At 40.2% G+C, this 21,118-nt stretch overlaps 1 protein-coding gene across 2 annotated transcripts in view; it reads left to right on the top strand.

The window, feature by feature from the left end:
• The window catches only part of LOC109408864 (phytanoyl-CoA dioxygenase domain-containing protein 1), a 47,231-nt gene extending 26,559 nt beyond the window's left edge, over positions 1 to 20,672 (top strand). The window contains exons 2-3 of one of the 2 annotated variants that reach the window (XM_029867126.2): positions 19,626 to 20,179; positions 20,246 to 20,672. In XM_029867126.2, the coding sequence (XP_029722986.1) occupies positions 19,626 to 20,179; positions 20,246 to 20,528 (837 nt within the window). In that variant the 3' untranslated portion in view covers positions 20,529 to 20,672. Of the gene's footprint in view, positions 1 to 10,575; positions 19,556 to 19,625; positions 20,180 to 20,245 lie in introns of those variants that run through there. The other variant, XR_009996411.1, reaches the window with a different exon arrangement.
• The last annotated feature ends 446 nt before the right edge of the window (positions 20,673 to 21,118 follow it).

Below are 21,118 nucleotides of genomic sequence, written 5' to 3'. Positions count from 1 at the left end.
TTTATGGGAGCTTCTGTAGATGGAATATAGGAACTGTCATCATCTTCTGCTGAATGTTGAGTCGCAGTGAGTGAATTAATTTGAATTCGTGACAAAGCATCTGCAACAACATTAGCTTTGCCAGGCTTGTAACAAATCTCATGGTCATGCTCTTCAATAAAAGCTTTCCATCTTTTGAGTTTTGCATTATTGTTTCTCGGAGAAATTGTATACGTCAAGGGCTGATGATCAGTATAAATTATTATTTTATGACCATAAATAAAATTCCTTAAAGTATGTAATGCCCAAACTATCGCATCTCTTTCTCATTGGTTGCATAATTTTCCTTTGTGGTAGACAAAGTTTTTGAAATAAATGTAATTGGTCTTTCTCCATCGTTAAAGTTTTGTGACAAAACAGCACCAATTGCTTTATTTGAAGCATCTGTTATTAGTAAAAATGGTTTATTAAAATCAGGAAATGCTAACACATCTTCTGAAGATAGAATCTCTTTTAACAGTTTAAACGCTTTTTTTCCTTCAAGATCCAATGATATATTGAAATTCTTAGACTCATTTTTTTGAAATCTGCCGATGTCCATTTTCTCCTTTCAAAAATTTAGTCAATGGTTTAGCAACTTTTGCATAATTTTTCACAAATCTTCTGTAGTATCTGGATAATCCAAGGAATGCACGTAATTCTTTTAAATTACTGGGCTCTGGGTAATTTTGGATACTTTCAATTTTTTTCGGATTTGGTTTCAATCCATTTCTGGATACAATAAATCCAAGGAATTCGACTTCAGATTTCAACCATTCTGATTTGTCTGGTTGAATTTTAAAATTTGCATTTTGTAAAGTTTCCAAAATAATTTTCAAATTTTTTAATTGCTCTTCCAAAGTTTCTCCAAACACTTTTATATCATCTATATAAACGTAACATATTTTTCCTATATAATCATGTAAAACATCATCCATAACACGCTGAAAGATGACAGGAGCATTTTTCAATCCAAATGGTAAACGAACGAATTCATATTTTCCGTTGTTCACTGAAAATGCCGTTTTTTCTACATCTTTATCATTCAAAGGTATCTGGTGAAAACCAGATGCAAGGTCAAGTGTAGTAAAATGTTTCATTTTTCCTAAATTTGCCAAAATAGAAGACGTATCGGGTATTGGATACCTATCACTTATTGTTTTTTGATCCAGTTTACGATAATCAATAACAAGTCTATACTTTTTCTGCCCTGAAGCGTCTAGCTTCTTAGGAACTATCCAAACAGGGGAATTGTACGGAGACCTTGACGGTCTTATTATGCCATCTTGTAACATTTTTTTCAATTTGAGTATGAACTTCATGTTTCAAAGCTTGAGGATAAGGGTACAATTTTGAATATATGGGATTATCATCAGAAGTTCTTATATCAGCTTTCACTTTTGTCGTAAAAGTCAATTTTTCATTCGGTGGTTGAAATAGATCCTTGTATTGCTTTAACAAATCATGAAGTTTATCTTTTTCTTGTGTTTCCAGATGTGAATCTCGAATCTCTATTTGATTGAGCATTTGTAATTTACGCTGCAATAGAGGGATTTCAAACTTTGAATCAATTATTAATTTTTCATTCGACGTGTCAATAACAGCTTTGATTTCCTTGAGTGTGTCATGACCAATTATTGCATCAAAAGTTCTTAGCTTCGGCATATGGAAAAGTTTCACATTAACATTCGAGTATGGTGCAAAAATTTTACCTTGAGAAAAGCTGTCAATTTTGATATCTCCTCCTACCGATGAAACATGAAAAGGATTTTGAACCGCATGAGATATTTTTGCAAACTTCGGATGAATCAAATTCTTATTTGATCCTGTGTCAACTAAAATACGAAGTGGGTTTTCCAATTTACCATTACCATAATGTAAAAAATATGGTAATGATGATTTTACTCTAAAAAATGTAACTCATTTTCATCTTTAGGTTCTTCAATAATATATTGTTCATCAAGTGGTTGTTGGTATTCAACATTTTCACAATATCTTTCAAATAAAGGCATTTCAGGGTATTCAACATTTGCTAGATATGGAAGCTGTTTGAAATATTCCTCTGAATCATCATATTCGATATGGTAATTTCGAGGCCTGTTGACATAATTCACCATTTTGCTTTGCAGAGACGAATCAACATCCATTGGAGCTGGTCCACGTTGGAAAGGATTAGGTGCACTCACTTGTTGTGGTTTAGGCTGTGATATTGGTTGAGGTATTGATTGCATTCTTGGTAATTGCTGGGATACAACTCTTTGTGGAGGCATCATTTGTTGATGGAATTGATAATATTGTGGTCTTGGAACAAAACTTTGCATATGACGTGGGAGTTGATTCATATATGGCCTGTTTTGATATGTTATATTATGGTGTGGTAATTGTCTGTTCTGTATTGGGTGATGTGGTACAAGGGTACTGCCTGGTATCCTGTATGGTGTTTTGTTTGGAATTGGAGGTGGTAATTTTTCGGAAGTAAAATTTCTAGGTTTAATCATCTTATTTCTTAATTCCATGTTTTGATACGTTATGCAATATGCATAAGCATTCGCTAATGAGTCTGGCTCATATTTTTTTAAAAATTTCCCTAGATCACCATCCAGACCCCTAATGAATGCATCGATCGCTTTCTTATTGTACATTCCAATCATTGCTTTTGAAGCTTCTGGATGACTATAAGCTTCATTAGTCTTAATTTGCCCCGCAATCAATGATAAAAGTTTATTTATTTCATCAAAGTAGACTTTCAAAATTCGCCCTCCTTGAGTTACACTCATCAATTGATAATCCAGAGTTGTGAGATCTCTTTTCTCACCGTAATAAGTCAGAAGCGTTTTTTTAATCTGGTTCCAATTGATATTAACATCCCAAGTAACACATCGAAACAAGTTGCTGCTAAAAAAGTTGTTATGCAGACGTTATTCGAAAACATCTCTAGTTAAAACATAGTTTTTTGAGAACATGTGCATTCAAAATAATGTTGCCAATATGTTTTTTTGAAAACAAACTCAAAAACCAAGTGTCTCATGTTCAGGCAATAGATTTGTCATTCAAGTTTGATCAACATGTTTTATTGAAGTTTCAATAACAACATGCATAACATCTTCCCTTCAAATGAAGAACGTGGTTCAATTTTCTCGAATGTTTGTTTACATTCGCTTGTCAAACCCGTCATATGTGAACAAGTGAAAGAGTGTGAAAGTGTTCTGGATTGCGGATTTCACAGCGAATTTTGCCGGAAACCAAGAAAGCTAATAATAAAAAACTCCAATTCAGTCGTAGTTCTTCTTTAATCATAACCGCAGAATGACTTAACTAAAGGGAAAAGAATGCTGAAACAAGTTTGGCGACCCAGCGAATACGGACGGCAATTGATGGGGATTCTTTCTGTTACCCCGATGGACGTACTTTTTACGTGAAACATCCAAAAGTTCTCCCCCAAGCTTTATGTTTTTAATGATTCCACACCCATTCCCACACATATTCCCGAAGCCGCTGGTCGTTCTCTTCTTTTCTTGCACTGATGCACCGTGGCCGGGACTTGTCCGCTGTTCCGCTTCGACGGCAAAAATCCTCCTGTGTTGTTGACCCTTTCGTTTAAAGGTGCATTTCTTTGGTAACCCTACTGCGGCGGCACTACGACGATTACGACGAGGAACGAAACGAGGCGTTTTAGCATTTTACGTTACGATTTAAATCGTAATTACGATCCATTGAAGTCGACGATGGCGATGTTTGTTTTGTTTATTTTTGACACTGCCCTTCAAAGTGCGTCAGACGACGAAATGGATTAGAAAAAAAAACTTTTGTTATATTTTGGTTTCGAATACTTATAGATGACAAAATTCAAAACATAATAAAACATTGTTTGGAAGATGTTCATTATTACAGTGTGTGTCAAAAAAGAATGTTCACACGTCAAAGATGCACGAGTTCAGTCGATTGTTTCTTAAGAGTTTTGATTAAGAGATTATTATTGAAAATGGGTAAGGGTCTGGAATTATTTCGGTAGGGAGAGATTTTTTAATTCAGTTAATAACATTATTTTACAACAATGCATATGAATTTTTGAACTCAACTATATATTGTACGTGGATCCACTGGTTCAATTGAAATTGGCCACCTGCCCTAATGGTCCCCAGACATTACTTTTGATAAGTTTGTTGAAAATATAAAAGAATATTAGTAAGGCCAGAAGTTAAAATGTTTTTGGTTGACACTGTATCTTCTTCGTACCAGTCGTTTGATGGTACCACCATGTTGGTTTTTTCTGGAGCAATACGAAACATGTTGAAGCAGCTCAGTGGCGGTCGTGAAAAATAAAAATAATTTGACAAAATGCAGTCGATAGAATGGCGCATTAATTTTGTGGAAGTAATATGCTAATTTTCACGGTAAAATTTAAAGCGCACACTTCATTTAACGTCTCTCGACTACGTATGAGTTTCATTTTCTCAATTTAATTTGTGAGCTTCATTTATTTTGTTCTTTGCGGACAATCTCCTCATACATAAAATAAAACAAATACATTTTATAACCTTTTTATGCATTCGTGCGTTTGTTATTATCTTGATGTTAGAATTTTGTATTCCGAAAGCTATAATATGTATTATGAATAATTTCTGTAACATGTTTGTTTGTTTTCATTCGGTTACATAGTAACTTTTGCATAACAATTATTTGTTGCAGTAGATAAATTTCTTGCGCTTTTTCGGTCATGCAAAAGTCACGGAACATGTTATCGTATCTTTATTTCATAACTTTATAATGTTTTGGAGAAGTAGGACAAACTTTTCTATAACAAGGTGTGTTGCTTGGGATCCGAATTCACTAAAGCCGTATTGGCTTCGCCTTTGATTTTTCTCCTGCTCACTGTACAAATAGCATAAAATCTGTTTTTCTGTGCGACAGTACTACTTGTGTTGATTTGGTACGCCTTTACTAAATTATCCACATCTGTAATCCAGTTACTTAATTCATCCGATGTTCCCTGAAAAATTGGAATTCCAGTGATTAATTCCGGTATATCCTCAATCGAAGATGGATCCGCTGGCGTTCCGTCCGGATTTACATAATACAAAATAGGATCTTCGTAATTCAATTCTGGCGGTGTTACATGCAATTGCTCTAATGCATTAAGCCGATCATTAATGCGGTCAAGAACACCTTGCTCATCATTTGGCATTTTTATGTTTAGTTTATTAAACGCTTTTATTAAATTATCCAGAATTCAAAATTAAATATTTAAAATAATTGAACGTTATAAGTTTGTTTAAGATATACTACACTTGACTTCACCTACACTACACTTTATTTTCTTTCAACCTGCAAATAAAATTGATAATTCGTTATACTCACAAAAACAATATAAGCATACTGCGAATGCCCTGTCCTGTTTTAGAGAGCACTTCGTCTTCCAGATGGGTCTCCGTCTTGTGTCGTCGGGACTCCTTTTTGTGGCGACCAGACGCAAGCTTCAACTGTCCCGGTGAAGCGGCGATCTTCCCGTTTCTCCTATGCTGATTGGTGGGTGACTAGGGGCGCTCTTCTCCACGGCTGCTATGATAGTGGCGGTCGCTACTTTTACAGCGGTAAAGTTGAAATTTTCGGATAACACTCACGATGTTTTATCACTCGCGACGAATTAAACGGTACTCGCGCTGGTCCCTATTCGGGCGCCAGTTAATAAATTTAAAAGTAAAACTTAATTTTTAAAAAAAGATATTAAATTTAAGTACAAAGATTACATGAGTTTCGGATTAAGGCGAAACTGGAAGCATTTCCTCACTTTTTAGTTTTTGATTTTTCATTAAATAACGAAGCAATATTTTCAAAATCGGTTTTCGTGCACATGTAGAGTATGGATCAAGGTATCTTCTGATTTTTTTTTGTAGTGGAAAATGTTTTTCGTTTTTGCAGAAACCATTTTTGAACAAAATTTCACAAAAAAATGGTTTCTGCAAAAATAGAAAACATTTTCCACCTCAAAAAAATTCAGAAAACACCTTGATCCGTACTCTACATGTGCACGAAAACCGATTTTGAAAATATTGCTTCGTTATTTAATAAAAAATCAGAAACCGAAAAAATGAGAAAATGCTTCCAGTTTCGCCTTAAAATCAACTGTTCAATCGAAGCTACTGGGACTGACTAACTAAAAAGACTCCCATCGGCCAAGCTGCTGGCTTATTTATTGATAATTTTATTATTGTTTTGATTTATACATTCCACATCTGTGTTATGACTTGAAGTTATCGCTGGAAATGATACATTGCCGGATAAGTGCTGTTGCAGGTGCTTATGTGTCCGGTGCTCTGCTAGGGTGGTGCTAACTTATGTGATCTTTTATGCAACCTTAAGGACAAGGTACCGCCGGATGAACAATTTGGAATATACGAGATACCATGTAAAGACAGTGTACATTGGCTAAACTCGCCGGAAAGTGAAGGTTCGCTTAAATTAAGAGATCATAAAAACGCTGTCCTTGTAGGGTCTGGGAGCACTGGCAAGACAGAATGTTGAAAGGAGCAACACGCTCATGGGAGGTGAGAGATAAACGTCATGGGGTGACAAGGGAAGAAGAGAAAGAGAGAGATAGTTTGGGAGTGTGAAACGAGAAAGGTGTGAATTAACCGGGTCGAATACAAATCGTTTTTCTAGTTGCAAGACTTGATATCAAATCCGAAGACCAGCGGCACTACAATTTGGCGACGAAGGAGAATATACGGTATGTATTTGAATGAACATTTTTGATCCTAAATAGTGAAATACAGAAAAATCAAGAAACGAGCTTCATAGAGCAAGAGGAAAAACATGGCGGCATCGGGGTGTCGTAGACCGATGCTGCATCGATTTCATGCTGGTTGAGCTTTTGCAGGCGTGAATCTGTGTTAGTGACGTCTTTATAGTTTTGTGATTCCTGCTGCGTAGGGTGAATCCACCTATTGGGGACATCCTTGCAGCAACTTGGGAGTAGCAACGAAACGTTTTTATTGGAGTGTGTTTACAATTATACACGCTAGAATAATATAAAAGATGTTCGAATTATATACACAATGAATCAAGAGGTGAATGAAGAAATAAAAACGGAATAAAATGATGGTTTTACAGGAAAGCACCAGTGAAACCTTGTTGAAAAAAACTGAAAATACAGGAAATGATGATAGGGGTCGACCAAATGTCATGGAGATGAACTAAAAAAGTGTGCTTATTGAAATGTTTTGTTACAAATACCGTGGGGCGATATTTTATTGGTTGAGATATTTGCTATTGGTTGAGTTCAAATCCAAAATTTTCCCGGGAAAAGTGATAACTAAACAATGACTACAGATGTTTCATCGTGAGGGGCGATGAAGTACTGTATAATGTTGTAAGGGTCGAAAGAGAACAACATAATATCGTGAGGGCCGATACACGCAATGTCTCATCGTGAGGGGCGATGCATGACTGGATATTGTCGTGAGGGTCGACATAAAATTTCGTGAGGGTCGATAAAATATCTGTGATTCATATCCAACATTTCATCGTGAGGGGCGATGAATGACTGGATATTGTCGTATGGTTTGGCTATCGTCGTAAGGGTCATCATCGTAAGGGTCGTAAGATAATCTGGTGAGTATGAAATTGGTTGTTGCAAGAGTAATAGAGATTCGAATGGGCAGTTTTTACAGTGGTAGTATGTCCATAAGTCCATAATAATAGGGTTTCATATATTCCATTTGTGACAAAATTTGCGAAAATGTTGTGTACTTCTGGTATGACAACTGAGTCTAAAAAGACAATTTTGTTTTGTCACATTGATTATTACAGATGGACGAAACGAGACCTATGCCACAGTTCAGATGCGAGGACATTGCAAAAGCACGACTGCACCATGAATGGAAAGATTGGAAGAGTGGGCTCGAGAGATATTTTGATGCTAATGATATAAGTGATCACTACAAAAAGCGCGCTAAACTGCTGTACTTGGGAGGGCCACAGTTGGACAAAGTTTTTACCAACCTTCCAGATGGAAGCTGTGGTACTTCCCCAGTTGACGTCTCGACTAATAATGACCATTCCAAGAGCTCGGCCTACTTATCGATCTGCTAAACTACCACATCTCCTTTTCATTCAAAGCTGACCATTTTCCATTAACCGCAATCACTTCCTCCCGGTCACATCAATGAAATCTTTTCGCCTAACTCAACGGACAGAAGCCGTCCCTGAGGCAGTCCACCGTTAGGTGAACTTCATAATTTTATCGCCCAACTCAACGGATTGAATCCGCTCCTGAGGCAGTTCATCTTTGAGACTGAACTTGGTAATATTGTCGCCTAACACAACGGAATTGAATCCGTCCCTGAGGCAGTTCACCTTGGGGTGAACTTCATTATATTTCGCCTAACTCAACGGATTGAATCCGCTCCTGAGGCAGTTCATCTTTGGGAATGAACTTGGTAATATTGTCGCCTAACACAACGGAATTGAATCCGTCCCTGAGGCAGTTCACCTTGGGGTGAACTTCATTATATTTCGCCTAACACAACGGAATTGAATCCGCTCCTGAGGCAGTTCACCATTAAGGTGAACTTGATAACCGTTTCGCCCAACTCAACGGATAGAATCCGATCCTGGGGCAGTTCCGTGCAAAGGAACTTGTTTTTTTTTTTGGTTCAGGGAACCGAAGTTCGTTGCCAAGGTAACCACTGTTTAGCTTGATTTTTTCACGTGTCTCATATTATTGCTGCTTGACCTCGGCAGAGTAGGAGAGGGTTTCTTCTTGATCTTATGATGATTCTTGGTCAGCTCCACTTGCAGCACTTGTACGTCCTTGCACGATCTTGATTTTTTAATTGTCTTGATCTCCAAAATTGCTGAATCGTTTTTCCGATAATCGTGCCGAAAGCCAAAGGCCGATCCAAAGCAAACGGGGGTTCTTTCGTCGCCAATGTGGTACTTCCCCAGTTGACGTCTCGACTAATAATGACCATTCCAAGAGCTCGGCCTACTTATCGATCTGCTAAACTACCACAGAAGCAAATTTCCGTTAGTTGCTGTTGAGAAGAAGTATTACGACGTGGCAGTTGCAGCATTGGATAATTACTTCCAACCTGTGAAACAGGATATCCTGGAGAGACATCGTTTGCGTCAGATGAAGCAACTTCCTGGAGAAAAGTTTTCTCACTATATGGTAGTTATAGGTTTTTTTTTGTAAATAATTGTGACTTTATCATATTCATAACACTTAGGTTCGTTTGAGACAGCAAGCTGCCCTCTGCGGCTTCGACAAATATTCAAAAAAGACAAGGCAGGTTTTAACGGATATGACGATTACCGATGTCATCGTTGAAGGTTGTCTTTCGGTCGAACTCCGGCGAAGAATGCTATTGAAGGACCGCTCTTTAGACGAAATCGAAGAGATCGCTTCTGGCTTGGAAGGTGTCGATTCCCAAATTCAAGACCTTGCAGGGAAATCAAATGAGAGTAATTCGGCTGACAAAGTGTACAAAGTGAAAGATTTTTCGTCACAAGGGTACAGACGTCCTCTGGCAACTAAGTTCAGATCAGGAGAGGGTCGTTATCGCGGACGTCCGGCTGTGCGACATACTACGAACGTTGTTTGCTTTAACTGTGGCAAGTCTGGCCACATTTCGTCGTCTGATTCCTGTCCAGCGAAAGGGAAACAGTGTCGAAACTATAAACGAGTAGGCCATTTTGATTACACCTGTAAATCGTCTCGTTCTTCTGTAAAGCAGACATCGTTTTCACCGCCGAGTAAGAAAATTCGGGTTGTAGAGGAGAAAGAGACACGTGAAGCCGACGAGGGAAAGGTCTACTATGCTTTTTTCAACGGTAATCTAACCAACATGCTTACATTTGAGATAGGAGGCGTCTCTTTGGATATGCTGGTAGATTCAGGGGCGAATGCTAATTTAGTGACCTCGGAAGCATGGGAGAAATTGAAGCAGGCCGGTGTTCGCGTCACTAGTTCCACGAAAGAATCCGATCGTTCCTTCCTTTCGTATGGCAGTTCTGACCCGCTGGCCGTCCGTGGGAAATTCACAGCAGAGATCAAAATTCAAGATCGATTGGTGCTCGCTAATTTCTACGTCATGGAGAAAGGACAAACTTGCTTGTTGGGAGATGTTACTGCAAAGCAGCTACAAGTGTTGCAGGTTGGGGCCAACCTAAACCGTGTAGAGAAGTCTGATCCGTTCACCTGCATCAAAGACGTCGAGGTTCACATTCACATGGATCCGGAAGCTAAGCCCGTCGTACAACCCGTGAGACGGTTGCCAATTCCTCTCGAAGCTGAAGTTAATCGTAAGTTGGATGAAATGTTGAGCAGAGATATCATCGAGCCAAAGTTAGGTCCAACCACGTGGGTCTCTCCGTTGGTAGTCGTTGCTAAGGCAAACGGAGGGTTGCGATTGTGCGTAGATCTTCGTAGAGTGAACCAGTCAGTCTTGCGGGAGCATCACTGCCGTGTGCAGCATAGTTGTCCCATGTTAATAGGGAATCCCATAGAACATGGGACAACTATGCCGCACACGGCAGATCACCCCATGCCGGTCATAGATCACATTCTGGCGCGAATCGGGACTGGCGTAGTATGGAGTAAGTTGGATATAAGGGATTCTTTTCTACAAATCATGGTTGCTGCGGAGTCTCGAGATATTCTCACGTTTATAACAGAAAAGGGGTTGTTTAGATTCAAGAGGCTTCCGTTTGGCCTCATAACTGCGCCTGAAATTTTCCAAAGAGTCATTGACGAAATTCTTTGCGGTTGTGAGGGCACCCATTGGTACCTTGATGATATTTTTGTGGAAGGCGAAACTCTAGAAGAGCATGATGCTCGATTGGAGAAGGTTATGGCTAAACTCAAGGAGCGAGGGGTACAACTGAATATGGATAAATGCCGCTACAGGGTTACTGAACTGGAATTTCTCGGATATAAGATTTCGGAATCTGGAATAGCTCCATCTGAGGCTAAAGTTGAAGCAATCATAGCGTTCCGTCGTCCTGCAAACGAAGGTGAGATCCGTAGCTTTCTGGGTCTGGCCAACTACCTCAACAGGTACATACCTCATTTAGCCACCCTGGATGAACCGCTGAGGGAATTGACCAGGAAGGGTGTCAAATTCTCTTGGGATTCACGTCATGAAACGTCATTTCAAGCCATTAAACGTGCCATGTCAGATGTTCGTATCCTTGGGTTCTATGACGCACGCGACAGAACGGCTGTGATTGCCGATGCCAGTCCCACGGGGCTGGGGGCAATGCTTGTACAGACGAATAGGCAAGGGCACGATAGAGTAGTTAGCTTCGCATCGAAATCACTCACGGCAACTGAAAGAAGATACTGTCAGACGGAGAAGGAGGCTTTGGGACTGGTATGGGCCGTCGAAAAATTCCAATTTTACCTCTTGGGTCGAAAATTTGATTTGGTTACGGATTGCAAGGCATTGGTGTATTTGTTTACACCACGATCGAAACCGTGCTCAAGGATTGAACGGTGGGTGTTGAGATTGCAATGCTTCAATTACTCAATCGTTCATATCCGAGGAGACCAAAATGCTGCAGACGCTCTTTCTCGTCTTTCATGTACAACGGTCGAGCCATTTGATTCGGCAGAGGAACTTGTTATTCAACACATAGCTTCGGTTAGCGCTGAATCTATCGCGGTTTCTTGGCAAGAAATACTTCGTGAATCTCGAGATGACGCAGAAATCATGAACATCCTCAAGTGCATAATGGAAGACACTATTGAGCTTCTACCAGCTGCTTATCGTATTATTTCTACAGAGCTGTGCGACGTTGGAGGAGTTCTGCTGCGAGGAGATCGCATAGTCGTTTCAGCAGGATTACGACAACGAGTTCTGACCATCGCTCACGACGGACACCCCGGGGTGCGTATGATGAAATCATATCTTCGATCTGTCGTTTGGTGGCCTAAATTGGATGCAGACACAGAAAACTTCGTGAAAAATTGTCGTGGGTGTACATTAGTAGCTGCTCCTGATGCCCCTGAGCCGATGCTCCGCCGTTCGCTCCCTTCCGGACCATGGGAAGATATCGCCATTGATTACCTAGGGCCACTTCCTGGCGGGCAGAATTTGTTGGTGATTGTCGACTGCTATAGCAGATACCTCGAAGTGTGCGAAATGACTTGCATTAATTCTACGGAGACTATCAGCCGCTTGCGAGAAGTCTTCGGCAGATTCGGTATACCATCCTTGATAAAAGCAGACAACGGTCCACAATTTGCCAGCACAGAATTCAAAAACTTTTGTCGTGACTACGGAATACATCTGGTCAATACGATTCCATATTGGCCGCAGATGAACGGCCAGGTGGAGCGGCAAAATCGCTCAATCCTGAAGAGACTTAGTATCGCACAAGAACTTGGCAAAGATTGGCGAAAAGAGCTGCACGAATTTCTTTTGGTATACCATGCTACAAATCATGCGACTACCGGAGAAGCACCATCGAAACTGATGTTCGGGCGCAGAATCAGGGGTAGACTTCCTTATGTTCCGGTCCATTACGAGGATGAGGCTGTGCGAGATGTCGACGGAATACAAAAAGAGAAGGGAAAGAACTACTCTGACGGGAAGCGTCGAGCCACTTACAGCGAAATACGGGAAGGTGACAAAGTGTTTGTGAAGCGGATGAAAAAGAATCATAAGTTGGAGGCGGACTACTCTGCAGAGGAATACGATGTTGTGAACAAAAAGGGGTCTGATGTCATTGTACGTTCCCGGGTCTCCGGGAAAGAGTTCCGTCGCAACGTGACGCATCTTAAGAAGGTTCCACAAATAGACGACAATGTTCAGCCCACAGCGACGACAGAGACGGATCAAAGCACATCAAGCGAAGTGGTTGATGGAAGGATGGATGAAACCGTTCAATTGACTGAAACGCCGTCTGGTCGGAAACGTGAGAGACAACAACCAACGAAATTCAAAGGCTATGTTCCTTTCTAAAATTTTTGTAAGTAAAGGTGGGGTTGTAGGGTCTGGGAGCACTGGCAAGACAGAATGTTGAAAGGAGCAACACGCTCATGGGAGGTGAGAGATAGGGTAAAAAATATAATTTGGACATGTATATAATTTGGACATGCACTGCGATGTATGCCTTTTTCCGGAGAGCTAATAAAAGTAGATACTTCTGAATATCGACTATTGGATCAAACAGACTCTATTCTGATGACTTACGTTGAAAATACGCTTAACAATTAAGAATTTATTTCAAAATTATCGAAAATGTAAAATGTTTCACTAAAACCCCTCAAATGCACAGGTATGCAAGACGACATACACTTCACAGTCACATACAATATTAACCTCAAAATCGTTGATAAAATAATTGTAAGAAATTTAAAAGCCATATCGCAATGAGAACTGTTCAATAAAGAAGCATTGGGCAGCCAATCTCTTAACATTCATCTAGAACGCCTAAAATAGGTGGTGTCCAAAATACATTACAAGTTTTCTACTGTAAATATATTTTGGTCATCTGACGAACTGCATGGGGATGCTGTGCGATTGCATACTTGGAGGCGTATTCTGTGGTTCTGGCGATATTTCCTCGATTTTAACAAAAACTGTAATAGTTATCAAAATAGATACCTGTTAAGCGGAGAAATTTGATTATTTACACGAAATTATTAGTTAATTTATGCTACTTTCATGATATAGCTGTATTCATGGCTAAACATGGAGATAATTGCCCTGTCCAAATTATATATACCTGAGGGTGTCCAAAACATATATTCGGTGTCCAAAATGCAATTCTAACAGGCGATTGGAAATCGTGATTTTATCAGATAAAAATGCGTTCGTTAAGCTTTTTATCACCAGGAACGCAAAGTACAGTCATATTATAAGCGTAATAGTAACTTTGCAAAATAATCAATTCCTTTCTAAGGAAGCTAGGGGACGATTTTTCTAACGTTGTCCTCAGCCTGTCCAAAATACATGAATTACCCTAAACGTCTTGGGGTGACAAGGGAAGAAGAGAAAGAGAGAGATAGTTTGGGAGTGTGAAACGAGAAAGGTGTGAATAAACCGGGTCGAATACAAATCGTTTTTCTAGTTGCAAGACTTGATATCAAATCCGAAGACCAGCGGCACTACAGTCCTGTGATTTCGCCAACAAAAAAATGAGATCATGTCATGATTTCTGTTACCATTAGGAATAAAGAGTAATCGCCTAAGGGAAGATTCATTTATTGTACGTGGATTTGCTAACTGAACACGACGAATCAGAACCGTCGTTTTTGGAATCGCCGTTCGAATCGCCGTTGGAATCGTCGTTCGATTGCAGAGCGAGAAAGCAACAAAACTGACACATCGCTTTGACATAGGGTATTGTACCATTTGGGCAGGTGTACCTATTTTGGGCACTTGTCGCTATAACTAAGTCAATTTCAAACCGATTGATTTGAATTTAGATGCTTAGATACTGTACGTGCCTAATTCATGACAAAATTTCAAATCAATCGGTTTAAAATTGACTTAGTTATAGCAGCAAGTGCCCAAAATAGGAACACCTGCCCAAATGGTACAAGACTCTATTTAACGTAGGAGCAACATGTGCGTGAGATTCTCTCTCTCGGTTGGTGTGGTTTGTTTTGATTCAATCTGACATTGCTTTTATGCTGCTCATGCTGCCGATGCTGCCAGCTGATGGTGGTAAGGATGGAGGAGCATAGTCGGAGGGGTGCTCCAATGTGTTTTCAGAAGAATTCGTCGAGATAAAAAGTTTCGTTATAAAAAAATTAAACTTTTCAATGCGTGTTACGTAAATTATTTTACAGAGAATCAGTCTAGAGGTCGTTTAACGTAATAATAGCATTAACATAAAAGTCTATAATTTTACAAGAACGCATTAAAACGTTCCTTGAAATTTAATGGTGATTCCCAACCAGCTCAAGCAAATTCCCTTGCAATTTATCTTCGAAGTAAAATCACAATATTACGTCCATCATTTTTCGGGATTTCTGGTCCCCTCTCTCCCTCTGTCACGTTAATCTCCTATACCTAATACACGTACTGTCACACTTTCCTAGACCTCCCCCTCTTCCCCAAATATTGGACGTGATTTAAAAACGTTCCCTAAGCTTCTTTATTACTTGTCCGATAATTCTGTTCTCTGGTATCGATTATGTCAGCCCGAAAAGCTACCAAGAGCTGACAAAACCTGGTCATCATAGTATGGGATAAAAATGAATAAGACCAATATTTTAATATATCAAACTCAGGAGCATCAATTTTCGTGTAACTTAGTTTTAGAATTAAGAGAACTTAGTATTTTCATTTAAAATGTCCTAAGTTGGCGCGTTCAAATATTGCGAATCAAGGCTAAAGCTTAATTTAAAACAATTACAATATGAAATATGAAAAATACGTTGTAGCCTCTCGTGCCAACGCAAAAAAACTAGGAGTAGGTAATGTCTGAGACATAACCGCAATGTTGACGTAGGACAAATGCTGGAACGAGATTTCGACTTTTAAGTTTGTTGTTATGATAATACAAATGGTGGACTGATGTGTTGAGTAAAGTTGTTGTTTGATCGCTTTCGCTGAACGCATTCATAACCCAACAAACATTTTTGCTGTATAAGAGTATAACAAATCACTCTTAAGCTAACTTTAGTTCAAGAAGCTGTTATTCAGCTGGTTCGGTTACTTGTAAAGATGTTAACTAGTTCAAGAGTTATTTCGTTTTGAAGAGAAATGGTCAAATTACTGTTCTACGAGAGAATTTTCATCGTGCGGATAAAATTATTAGATAATTGAACGGCATTAGATAGATCTTTTCAATTAAAGTTTAACGTGAAACTCATTCGACAATACGATAGCCGAGAGTCATCGCTGAGTTTGTGTGCTGCTGCCTACACCCTTAAATGAAACAACACAGCGCACGAGTAACTTTCACGCAGCGAGCAAAAAGACAAAGGAATTTTCAAAGACAAAGACAAAGGAATCAGGGGGAACAGCTTTTATGTCCCTAGATTAGCAGATGAAGCTCCTCCCATTCGGCTGGCTTTCCAGTTTATTTCGTTTGCATGTCCCGCCCCGCATGCACCAGACACTCGAAACGGTTAATCAACCGAGAAATGAGAAAATTTTCATTTAACGAATAAAGTAACCAAAATATTGGAGGATTTAGATTATTTTAATTCGAAAAATGGTTAAATTAAACAATGTTTCTAGAAAAATGGTCTGGATAGGATAAAGCGTTGCTAAATTCCTGGTTGAATCATTAGTGACCGGCATCATTATTGTTGCGGGGCCACAAAACATACAATCCTTCACTTTTAGGTTGCACCACACTTTTACCGAGCGATGGAATGAAATAATTAGGGTAAATGTACCAATAGTGGTGCAATTAGTAGCTCCTTATAGAAAAATAATTGAATAAAATTGATTGTACCACAAAATAAAAAGTCTTAAAACGTTAATCGGTAGTTTTTCACTTAAATTTGCTAGGAAAAATGTAAAAACCATTGTTTATTTCAGTTTTTGCTAATAAATCACTTGCACCAACTATACTGCCGTGAATCGCAAGTCAGTCCCATCTGCATTTTGGGCAAAAATGAGTTAATGGCTGTTTTCGATCTTTCTTCGGATGATCTTTCAGCTGCGTGCAAAAAAATATATAGTTTGTTCAGTAAAATTGAAAAACATCACCAAGTCAGATTGTCCCATAATGAAAAGTAATCGCAAGTCAGTCCCATTACGAACTTGTGCACCCTCCAGTACAAAATCTAACACTATATTAGCCATGTTTATATTTTTCACTGTTACGTTTTCACGTTTGAAACAATATGTGAAAGTTTCATGATGATCGCAGAAGTTTTCAATTCATGGAGATTTTTTAGAGTTTCGCATAGAAATCGAATTTGAAAACTTCAGAGGCCATTTTCTCAATGCCTACTTTTTACATATGGGACTGACTTGCGATTCACGGCAGTATAGGTACACGGTTCCTATTATGGAGGTAAAATTTAACATTGGTTCCTATAGTGGCGCATCCCATTGAATTGTTATGGGACCCACCACTATTGGGGACTACGAAGCAAATTACCACAGTTGACCATGTGCGTGAAGCGCCGATTTTTTAACATGGGGAAGCATAGGAAGTCAATTTTAAAATGCTTCTAAAAAATTCAAAACATTATTTAATTAAAAACGGATTCATGTACGGGTTAAGAACCTTCGTATTCTACACAATCAGTACTTAATCTGGGAAAAAACTTTTTAATTAAAATAATATGCTTAAAAGTTTGCTAATTGAATTTCTCATCACGTACACCAACCCGCTTTTAATTAAATATTGTTTTGATTTTTTTAGAAGCATTTGAAAACTGACTTCCTATGCTTCCCCATGCTAAAAAATCGGTCCTTCACGCATACAGTCAACTTTTTCCAGGTGGCAGCAGCGTACCTTCGAACTCTCGAATAGGAACACTACCGCCACTGTAGGTGCAAAGGAGCAAAAAAATTAAGGAAAATAATTGTTTAAAATAGGTTTTTTGGCAAATCCTGAACACAAAACTGAATTAATGTTAGTAATTAATTATGATGTATCTATTAAAAATGTCATTTGCAAGCTTTTTGCTCGAAATAGTGTTAAATTGGCACTACCACCACTATTGGTACTACTTCCACTAAGGGAGCTTTTACCCTATCTGATTCACAACTCTTGAGGAATAATTTTCTATGGTCCTGAAAAGAACCGTTTGAATATTGGACGATTTCAGACAGAAAATTTACATGAATTTATCATGCCACGCAATGCTTGTTAGAATGCTGAACGCCGTCGAAAATTCGCCCGCCGCTTGCTGCCGTGGATGAGATTAGTGATCGCCTTCACTGTTGCTGAGCCACCACCAAGAATTCAATCTTTCACTATTTGGTTTCACTACACTTTCTCGGTCGATGCAGGAAATTTATCCAATTAACTCTCTAGGAAGCATTTTCGATGGTTCTGAAAAGAACCGTTTGAATTTTAGACGGTTTTAGGTAGAAATTGAAATCAATTCATCATGCCACCCAATGCACATTGATTTTATTCGCGCTGAATGCTGGACGTCGTTGAGAATTGGCCCGCCGCTTGCTGACCTGGATATTCTTCCTGATGCTATCAGCAATGCGCCACCGTCAATCAATCCGTGAAAGGACCGAGCCCCGAGGAAAAGCGGCGCAACTCGCACATTCGTTGTGGCGGATCTTTCTTTGGTGGATTTTGCTGCTGCCTCTGCCACCACCGCTGAGTAATCGATGAAAAGTATTCCTTCCTTGGTCTGCCGCGTTAGACGGTTAGAAGGCGAATGTGCAACAGCACCCTTGCCGACTACCACCGACACCGAGCCGACACGGCCGTCAAAGAAGAATAAGCGAAATCGCAAACGAACAAAGCGGGCAGCTCTCGTTCGATGCGTTCACCTCGAGACGACAAAGGCAAATGAGGGAAGATGCGAAGAAGCAGTAGCTTTTATATTCGACGGGAACATCCAAAATGTGCTCGATCGTGATTGGCTGGAATAAACATGGGTTCACTTTTCCCAATTTTTCAATAGCTTGTTATTGAAAATCAGCAAATGTTAATATTGGACATAATTGGTGTAAAGATTTGCAATCGATTGGAGCCAAAAATTTGAAAATTCAACGAGAAATGGCTGAGTTATAAACGCTCAAAATCTCCACTTCAAACGTAACGCGGCCGATTTCTGAAAATTTAGAATGACACCCGGTATAGAAAAGAGAGACGTAGTCCTACGTCAAAAAAATCTCGATTTAATTAACAAAAACCGACCTCATTTTCGTCCACGCCCTTGAACGCACGGCGCAACCAATTGTTTGTGCTCACCTGCATTTTCAACCCAAAGCCAAGTGCATCTCGTTCCTATTCCGTCTGTCTTGTGGTGTCGCTCGCACTTGAAAATTCGCGAAATCTTGGTCGGGTGCGAAACCATGGTGGCACACCATGAGATAAACATATCATTCTCTCATTGACGGGGGGCGCCCCGTGACGAGTGCACTTTGAACGTTGGCGCAATGCTATTCACGCTGCGGTGGACTTTTTGCCCCAGAGCAGCAACCGGCGACAGCAAATGATGCAATTCCGAAAATGTGCGCATCGTCACACCGACTACACAGTGAGGAAGAGTTGGCTCATAATTTTCTAAAAATATATTCTTCATCTGCACGTCCCAATGAATGGTACACCTTATACAGGCAACGATCGATCCGGATGATGGTGCAGGTTCGAGCGAACCACGCTTCCTCTCCGAGTGGTTTACGGCGTCTCAAGAGAGGAAGTTTGGCTGAGTAATTCCCGGCGAGATTTATGCATCGCAAACCAAAACAATGCGTTTCTTTTTGAAACGGCGTGTGTCGTTCGTCGAGTTGATCCGTCTGGTCAGCGTAAGATCAGCAAGTCACACGGACTAAAAAGACGGCATAGTTTAGTTACGCAAAGGAAAGGGACGAGGAATTCGAAGAATGTCTGTACACGTCATCGCCCCCCTTGAACCTGACAATGAGTGACGTGGCGCTAGTAGCATCTGAATGAGTAAAGCCATACTAATGGGTGTTTTTCACTTTTATTTTCAGATATTGGAGGATGGTTACACCGTAATTGATGACTTCCTGACTCCAGGAGAGGTGACAGAATTGCTCGAGGCTGGCAAAAATCTTCACAAAGATGCCCCCAAAGAAGAACGGAAGGTTTTCAGTACCATCAATTCCAGCGCTACCCAAAGCAGAGACCGGTATTTCATCGAAAGCGGTGACAAAGTTCGGTACTTTTTTGAAGAAGGAGCCGTAGCAGAGAATGGTGAACTACTGGTTGATCCATCAGTGGCCCTCAACAAAGTTGGTCATGCGCTGCATACCGATCATCCAGTTTTCAACCAGATCACATTCTCCAACCGGGTGAAGGAAGTCTGCTGGCAGCTGGGATTCCAAAAGCCTGCCGTAGCCCAGAGTATGTATATCTTCAAAAATCCCGGAGTTGGAGGTGAAGTCAAGCCACACCAAGACGCCACCTATCTGTACACGGAGCCCAGCTCAACGATCGGTTTCTGGATTCCTCTGGAGGACGCCACGCTTCAGAATGGTTGCCTGCACTTCATCAAGGGATCACACAAAAGCGGAGTTCACCGGAGGTATGTCCACTTAGATCCAAGGGCTTTCAATATCAACATTCAATTTATATTCACCACCTCTTCCAGATACATCCGCAACCCGGACAAATCCTCCCCGGAACTGCTCATCTACGACCGGCCGGCGCCTCTCTACCCGCAGTCGAACTTCTGTGCCGCCCCGGTGAAAGCCGGCTCCCTGGTCCTCATCCACAGCCAGGTGGTGCACCGGAGCGACGCGAACCGATCGGACCGTAGCCGGCATGCGTACACCTTCCACGTGATCGAAACGGAAAACTCGTCCTACTCCGGTGAAAACTGGCTGCAACCACCGGCCGATCAGCCCTTCCCGGTTCTGTACGAAAGGGATTGATCGCGGCGGACACGGTTCACGGACACGCAGCGGGGAGGGGAGCAAACGTAGATGCATGTGCCATAGCTGATGATGATTATATTTTTTTTGTTCGTTTTCTTTATTTCTATGTGCAAATATATTTTTTATCATGAGTAAACCTTAGCTAAAAGGGGAAAATTAATTGATTCCATTTTTTTGGTTTGGTGATTGATCAGTTGAAGGGAGCTGCGTTGCGTGACGCTTGGTAAAAGGGATTCACACCTGAGCGTGTAATAAGTAATGATCATGCTATCGCAAATAAGATAAGCGTTTTCCCGCAGCAAATAAATGGAACTGTTTTTTGCATTGCTATGTTAAATGTTGTTAAGAGGAAGCGGAGCAGCGAAATTCCATCCAGCTGTGCGAAGAATGAAATAGTCTGCAAACTCGTGAGTTGCGTTACTTAACTATTGAGTACATAGTTTTATTCTGAAAGGTAATTGAGATTGGTGATATGCATGAAGGGATTGGAGTTCGTGCGAGACATGAAGATTTTATCGGACTGTTCAAGTTTTTCTATTTTCATACTCTCTTGAGTACAAATCTTTGGATATACAAGCACAACTAGT

Source organism: Aedes albopictus, chromosome 1 (assembly GCF_035046485.1).
Source record: "Aedes albopictus strain Foshan chromosome 1, AalbF5, whole genome shotgun sequence".
NCBI lineage: Eukaryota > Metazoa > Arthropoda > Insecta > Diptera > Culicidae > Aedes > Aedes albopictus.
Note: the sequence above shows the minus strand (reverse complement) of the source record. Positions and strands in the feature narration are given on the sequence as shown.